The sequence below is a fragment of the Limulus polyphemus genome, unplaced genomic scaffold, assembly GCF_000517525.1.
Source record: "Limulus polyphemus unplaced genomic scaffold, Limulus_polyphemus-2.1.2 Scaffold2745, whole genome shotgun sequence".
Taxonomy (NCBI): Eukaryota; Metazoa; Arthropoda; class Merostomata; order Xiphosura; family Limulidae; genus Limulus; species Limulus polyphemus.
In genome coordinates, this window is record NW_013668355.1 from 151037 (window position 1) to 159703 (window position 8667).

At 32.1% G+C, this 8667-nt stretch overlaps 1 protein-coding gene across 2 annotated transcripts in view; it reads right to left on the reverse strand.

Moving 5' to 3' along the window:
- The window catches only part of LOC106467805 (macro domain-containing protein CT2219-like), a 56311-nt gene extending 47707 nt beyond the window's left edge, over window positions 1-8604 (reverse strand). For both annotated transcript variants that reach the window (XM_013928182.2, XM_022396000.1), the window contains exon 1: window positions 8332-8604. In XM_013928182.2, coding sequence (XP_013783636.1) covers window positions 8332-8596 — 265 coding nt within the window. In that variant the 5' untranslated portion in view covers window positions 8597-8604. The remainder of the gene's footprint in view (window positions 1-8331) is intronic.
- Window positions 8605-8667: the final 63 nt, after the last annotated feature.

Here is an 8667-nt window from a genome sequence, read left to right on the forward strand (position 1 = left end):
ATCTATGGTGATTGGTGCAGCAAAGACGGTTCAGCCTATCAGCGTTGTTACATAGTACAATTTCTAATGGTCTGAAACCGAGCTAAATGATCATTTAAATTTAGTAGTTAAATAAATGCGGATATATCACCAATTTATGACATTTGCCAACAAGATTGATACACACAGTTTCTTTTTTAATACAAATATGTTTTATTATACAAACAACAATGCAATTTACTATAATAGTTATTACAAATAAATCCAGGTTAAGTAGTTGGCACACAGGATCACCTACAAAAGTTGTAATAATTTCAAAACAAGACCCAAAACTCCAGTGCTTTCAAATACTTGACTATTCTCCTTATTATAAATAGTTATTACGAACAATGATTTATATACAAAAGTTTCTCAAACTTACAAGCAATATAAACTCTTCTTTCGAGCCTGTAATTTCCTTCTTATCTTATCGATGGTTGACGATGAGCGAGTTAATTTCGAGTTGACGTAGGTACAATTCACCTAACAGGGAGCTAGCTAGCCCTGTAGTTCTCGCTGGTCACACGCTGGTTATGGGTCAAGTTTCCACCAATGACATTAGGTAATGTTTTTGTAAAAGTATTAATGTCTGATGTGAATCCACTGAAGTTAAATGGTTTGTAATGTTCAAAATTTATAAATGTTCCTGGTCAAATATCTTAAGTTTCCCAATGAATTAGCATTATAACAATGACAGTTATAGCTTCCAAAGTTTATAGCACACCAACTATAGCAAAACAATAATAGGTACTCTTCTTTTTTTGGCATGTCGCGTTGGTTATATTTATAGGCATGTGGAGAGGTTCTCGATATTTCAGTTTTACGTAACAATATTGATGCTAACACTAGCATTTACATACTAGTTGAGTGTTGATTCTTACAATCAAGATTCTTCTAAAACTTTAGAGAATAGGCGGGAGATTCGCAATACATATTTAACAGTTTACGTCCTGTACATTTCTAAATATAAAATAAATGTAAACAAAGATCAGTATTAAAATAAATGTATAATAATAAATCTGTCACAGTGTACATTAAACACCTTGGAAATCTATCACTCATGATTGCGGTGTAAAGTAGGGTAGTAAATGCCAGATGGTGTTAATTTAGTATTATTTATTATGCTAAATGCTAATATATTTCTAGTTACGCACTTTTCATAATGATTTTGGATATTTATTTATATATATATATATATACACACACACACACTACATATACAAGTGCAATAAACCAAAGCTACCGACCAAGATACACCACTGGACCTAGGGGTATGTTGAACAATGATATGCAGCATACCAACCCCACACATAATTGATTTGCAAAATGTTTGGCATGGACCCCAATATCAGGAAATGGGGTGGAAATCAAAAACTCAGAACTAGGCACTGCAGTTAATAAGGAAGGGTAGGGATTAGATGATATGGATAACAAAGACAAAATACAACATATCTGTTATGTCAAGTATAAAAATAAGGTGACTGAGGTCTAGGTGCTTCAACAGGTTGAGAAATTGCCTGCACAATAAAGAAAGGGGGAGAAAAGCTGTCCAGGTTGCATTGTCCTGATCTAAGTCTTCAGGTAATGGCAGAATTGCTTGTAGACCTGAAGATCCCTCAGCCTGCATGAAAGAAGCCACCTCCCAATGAACTACAGCCGACACATCCTCTGTTTATAACACCGCACCTGCAGCCACTGTCAAGAGCTGTTGAATGACAGTAGCAATTTTAGTCATAACAATAAATTGTGAATTCAAATACATTGAAGAACTATTGATAATTGAGAAATATAATTCACAATCAAATAAAGAAACCCAACTTAACAGTGGATTATAAACAATTCTTTGAATATGCTCAAAATGATCGAAAGAAAAAACATTTGAAATCAAGCACTAGGTTGTGCCAAGCTGAGAAGATTGGGTTCAACTACATAGAGGGAGTTAGCTGCAGTAGGAGGGATTGTTGCACTCCTATTGGTGGAGGACTGTCGCACGCTAACTTCCATGTTTAAATACAGCTGAACCACATGGTATACATGTGGAATTAGAGGGGGAGTTTCAAGGCTAGTGGCGAGCAAAAATGTGTGCACTAGAGGGCAGTTAAATCAAGAATAGCTATAACTGTAAGAGGAGGTAAGTAATTGTATCACATTCAATATTTTGTTATATTCTGACACTTATTTAATGTAATTCATGAAGTAAAAAAGTTAATACTATCACTTCTGCACAGCTACAAAGAGTTTTGCCTGTAAACAAGACAAACTACTTGTCGATTTTTTTTTTAGAATTTTTCAGCCATTTCATTTCTGTTTTAACTAAGAACTTAACACCCCTTGAAAATATATTAGCCATTTCTTGATTTTCATGTATTTCCCTTAGTTTTGGTACAGGCTTTGGTTGTTTATTCATCAGTATTTTGATCAGATACTAATAAAACAAAGCTTTGAAAGTAGCTTTAAAATAGTTTAAACATGACTGGATAGACTAAGAATTACACTATCACATATTAATAGGTTAAATATATATAGATTTAAATTTTTTTTTTAGTTTCTGCAAACATTCCTTTCAATCGGAATTGTGAAAACATTTGTGTTAAATTATATATGTTTGAAAGCTATAGAAATTGTCTTTGATGAGAAGACATCAGATAACCTGAGATAAGTTTGGTAAGATTATACAACTTAAGAGTTGAACGGGTAACAAATAAAACTTTATTAAAAGCTTAACATAGTAAAATATACACAAGGTTTGGAGAAAGTTTTGCCATTATCAGGTTTATGTAGTTTATCTAAACCCAGGAATACATATATAGTGTGAAGGAATGAAGTTACATGATTGTAGATAGCTTAAAATTTAATATAAAAGTATTTTGTTGATGTTTGGTTTTTGTTTAAATAAGGTGTTTTTATTTTTAATAAATATATTATAGTTTTATTGTGTTACAATATTTGTAAACATGAGGTTTTTTTATTATGTCCATCAAATAAAATAAAACTGTCACTAAACCAGATAAGTTTAGTGAATATGTGTTTCATATTCAATGTACATAAATTATCTAACTGGCTACTTAATTATTTGTACTTTTAATTGTGAAATGTTTTAAATAAAAACATTATTACCCCTTATCACAAAAATAAATCATGTTTTCATTATTTAATTATCAACTTATTTGATTTACAAGAAATCAGTGTGGGATTACTGCATGTTTGAAAACAAACAATGGTGATTGTGTTGTGGTGTTTAGTCCACATTAGTGATTTATCTTCCAAGTAGGAAATGTCCATAAAACTTTGCAAAAATATTTTTGACAAAAACATTTTCCATAAATATGCAAATAGAAACCTTCAGAAGATGTCTATCATATGAAATCACGTGTTGTTCAAATATTACTTTTAAAAAACAAATCAATGTAAAATTAATACCATGTTATGATAATGTAGTGGTTGAAAAAGTTAGGACAATAGCACATTCCTTTGGTCTTTTTTTTTGTTTTGCTTGTATGAACTGTAGGGGACTTTGTGTACTAACTGAACAATCAAATTTAATTGAATAATGAGCTCATCAGTTAATCAATTATCAAATACCACTAATTCCCCAGCTCTAATCTTGAGTACATAGAGTTTTGTAACACATCTGATTTTTTTGTGTACAACAGACTTATACATTTTACTCAAAGCTTACCACATTTCATTCATATACAGTAGTAAATTAAGAATTATAGTCAACATTCCTTCTCTAATATGGGGTTAGTCCAATGAATTGAACCTGTGCAAGTTTGGTTAAGTCATTTTTTTAGCATGAAAACTGGCAAATGTTCCAATGTTAAGGGACAAAAAAACAAAGAATTATGCTTATCAGTACAACAGAGCCTTGCCATTGTTTAGATCAACATACTTCACTAATTTCATATCATTCAAGTTATAAGATGAGAATGTTTGTTGAGTTTATAACAACACAGCAGCATTGGATTTTCCAGCAAGAAATATGCTGCTGAACACAACCCAAAAAGTTTATTCTGTTCAGTTGCTTTCAAGTACACGTACTAGCTGTACAACTCACAATCAGATATCAACTGACAACTCCTCTAACAAATGCAAAAGTTAAAAAAGTTATTGTCACATAAGGCTAACTAAAAGTGGCAGATGTTTGCTTACTGTGTCTTCAGTGGGATAGTTAGAGTACCTTAATTATCATACCAACACCAATTGTCTACAAAACCATCAGTACAATTAAAGATAAACACCAGTATATACCACAGTTAAAAATATTTAGTCATTACAAAAATGGAGCTAAACAATGCCACTAATAGCTACCCATACCATTAAATAGCATTCTTCAGTTGCACCATTCATACCCTGAACCTTCTTAAAGACATCATCATGAAGCTAAAAACATGCTCTATGATCATAATGCAATGCAAAGAATAAAGCATTCAAATTTTTTCATTTTCTAATTGCACTGTTCACAAACATCAGTCATAGAAGGAAGAAATGAGTGCAACTTTTAACACTGTCAAAAAAAAAAAACACATGGAACTCCATCATGCCTTGTGTGGTCCATATCAGATCTGCTTCCAAGGCTCTCACAGTCTATGAGAAAATCATATACTTATTCTACACAATGAACATGACCTGAAATCATGACAATGTTCCTTTTTTTTTTATATAAAATAATGTTTTGTTTTACATGTTTTAAAATATGTAATATGAAGGTAGTTTGAAATATATTATTTGCTCTCTATTGAAAACATAAGCCGGGGTTATCTAACTAAAGTATCAAAAATTATTAAGGAAAAGATAAGATTGATACATTAGACTTTTGTGTTAAATTCTGAGGGCAATAAGACAAAAAGTCATAAGTTTAAGATTTGGAAAGGTTACACATTTCCAGTTGAGACAAAGTGTGGTAAACCTGTGGAACAAACTACCATCTAGAATGGCAGAGACTGCAACTTTACATAATTTAATGAAAATTTGGGAATCAGAACTGGATTTAGTGATTGGTTTTGAAGGAGAATGAAGTCAGGACAGCCTTATTGTGCCAAAAATTCCCTTAAAGTCCTATAATTTATAATTCAATTCACATGGCTCCAAACATCTTAGATTCTCTGTATGGAGTGAAGTTTTTCTTCTTGGAAGAGGATATTGGTGGAACAAGCCATTTACAGAATGTTATAAAAGTTATGACTAATGTTGATAGAAGTTCTGATTAACTTGGCTTGATATAGAAGCAAGTTAGCTGTGTAGAAATGTCAATAAGGTGAGAATAATAAATCAGCCAAAAGTTACCCACTCTGACAAAGTAGAAAGGCAAGGTAGCTATTGCTATCTTCAGCAACCAAGTAATTTATCAGTATATATAGGTTTGCTCATTCTAAAAAGCACAATAAACTTCAGAGAAAGATTTTATGCTAAAGATTATACAACAATCTTAAGATTTTTGTCTGAGGAATGTATGACAAGCATACGGATATGCATTTTCCATTTTGATTGGCCAACTTTAAAACGAGTCTGAATCTTGAACCTGAGCTGGAGATTTCAAAGACTGTGTGGAAGGTTAATAGTGGAAGTAGTTAGAGAAAACATGTGCCATAAAACAAGAATAATTAAAATGAAATTAGTGTTCTCAAAGCCAAAAACAATTTACTTCTCTTTGTTTAAACATTAATGCCAGTTGTGATTATAGTAGTTTGAAACTTAATGGACTCTCTCTCTATGTACCATATCCACACAGGATGTTTGTGACCATGGTCTTCTACAGAACTCTTCTCCTTGAAGCACAAAGAATTTCCAATGTTGATACATTCATCCATTTAGATAGACACTTAATATAAGTCAACATCTGTCTTCCGTGGTGTCAGGTTTTGTATGCATAGGCCAGATTCTTTACAGTGGGTGTTTGTGACTTGCTGGCAACAAATTTCACAGTCCACTTGTTTTAAAATAATATATTAAAACAAGTGAAATGTCTATACAAATATTTGCTACACTTTTGGTTACCACAGTTGTATCCAGAGCTTTAAATAATTGTCTCTTTTTGTCAAAGTCCACACAGGCTGGTTCACTTACTTTAGAACACAATTTGACAGACAAATTATTCTTCATGCACTGTTATTACAATACAGTCTGTAATAATTTCATCTTAAAATTACCACTATACACTCTTTATAACCATAAACTCACAATCATGCAGTCTAGATCTATCTATCTTTCGAACTAAACTTCCAACGTATATTTATCCCCCGACAGAGGTCTAGAACATTCCACACTACTAGATATTAGGATGCAATAATACTCAATTAAAATAACAAAAAACTCAGAAGGTTCTAGTAACATGACACAATAGTACAACAATCACCAATTCACAACTAAACTACACTACATATGATTTGTAAATACTTTGACAATGTACACAGGAATTATCATGCATTCTGTTTTCCTCAATTAGACCCTGCTTTTCATTTTCACTAACAACTTTATCTAAAATTTTTTGCAGCTTCTATTCTGAATCAGCTATTAAAAGTGTGTCATCAAAATAATCCTGTCTGCCAAGGAAAAGCCCTGGTAAAGCTTCAATCTCTCTCAGGGTTTTCTCACTGTACAAAATAAACAAGTCAGGTGAAAAGATACAGCATTGCCTTATGTCTCTCTTAATTTGGATTACATTACTTAACTCATTTTCTATCCTCACTGCTGCAGTTTGCTCCCAAAAGAGGTTTCTTAAAATTCTCAAGTCTTTACAATTAGTGTACAGTTCTTCTAGCTTTTTCGTTAACTCTCATGTTTGACTCTATCAAAAGCTTTAGTATAATCAATGAAACACAAGAAAAGGTCCTTCAATGCTTCTGCCATCTCAGAAAAAAATTGTACTATGAAGATAGCATTTCTTGTATACCACAATCTTCACTGAACTTTTGCAATCTCCAGTTATATTCTAATTCCAGCTTTCATCATCAACACCTTTAATAGAATCTTTGTTACGTGGTTCATTAAACTGATGGTTCAATGGTGTTCACATTCAATGGCTCCAGGTCTTTTGGAGAGTACAATAAAGATTGATTTGAGATCCACAGGTATTTCATCATTTTCATAACTTTACTTGTTCTTGTTCCATAATTACATCACCATTCTTAGCTTTTATACATCCGCTAGCAGTGCATCCTCCTTTACCTGTGATGTCTTTGATATTCCTATACACTGATGTAACATCTTTATCCTTTTGTTTTTCTATTTCTGTACACTTTTCATTAAGTCATTTTCCTTTTCTTCATTGCACACTGATCAAATTCTTCTGCCAAGTTTATTATACTCTTCCATACTATGGGTTTCATCTTCCTTCTATCTTCCATGAGCTCAAGGACTTCCTCCATCATCCATTTCTGTTTCTTTTGCCTTAATTCTAATGGAATAAACTCCTTGGTTGTTTCAACTAGTGCTTCTTTAAAAATTTCCCATTATATTTCCTTCATATTTATGTCTTTGAAAACAGTTTTTAACTGTATCTGTACATCTTTCTTTAATTGTATTTTTTTTCAATTAGAGCTGTATAATCAAGCTTCTTTTTCGCTTCTGGCTTCTTAAGTTTCCTCAACCTTAACCTAGATGATGCATGCTCCCGCAATCAGCCCCTGGGTACATTTTTGACTGTTGTACTGCATTCCTGAATCTTCTATTGATGGTGATATAACCAATTTGGTTTCTAACATCATCTCTAAGACTTTTCCATGTATACCTTCTTCTCGGGTGGTGCTCAAACCATATGTTCATAATGACTTAATCATTAGCAATGCATCAATCAGAAATACATAATACATAACAAAAATACATAAATCACCAGTCAGTTATATAACCAAAACAAATAAACAAAACCATTTTGTAAAATTCTGTGACTCTTCTTATATTAGTGGTTAAGTATCAAATTTCCCTGACTTATAAAATTTTTTCCTATGCATTTTCTCCACACTTCCTGAAACCATGAACAAATAAGCAACAAGTAAATTTTAAAATACTTTCATGTCTTCAACATAAAACTTCAAAATAATGTATTACAAGGTACTATGCAATATCAATAAATTAACAAGTAATCATTGTTAATTTTCTGATACTACTGTATAATGTAGTATACAGTAATAATAATTATAATAATACATAATAATGTGCTTCCTTACACACGTACAAATAAGTACCATACTGCAGTATTAAATTCATTATCTTAAGACTAACAATACTTCAAAAGATGTAAAAGGTTAGGCCACCATAGCTTCATAATTTGACATAAATAAGCTATTTCAAGATTGTTTAAAAATTAAACCTTACTTTTATCACTATCCGGTAAATCTTCACTTTCTGATGATGCCATCATGCGTAATAATTTTATATTTACGAAAGAGAATCTTTTACTTTTAGCAAAAGTAATGTAAGGCAAAACACTAGGCCTATTGAGAGATTCCCTTTTACAGTTGTAAATACACAGAAATTTTGGCACTCGATATCTTGTGCAAATTTGACTTGAAAAGCAGCGAAAATTACCCAGTTTACTGTAAGTGTAACTAAATTTACGAACTACTGTTGGGGAAATCATATTGTTGCGTCAGCGAGTCACATGACCACGTGACGCAACGTTTCTAGAATTATCATGTACTTTGGCGAATG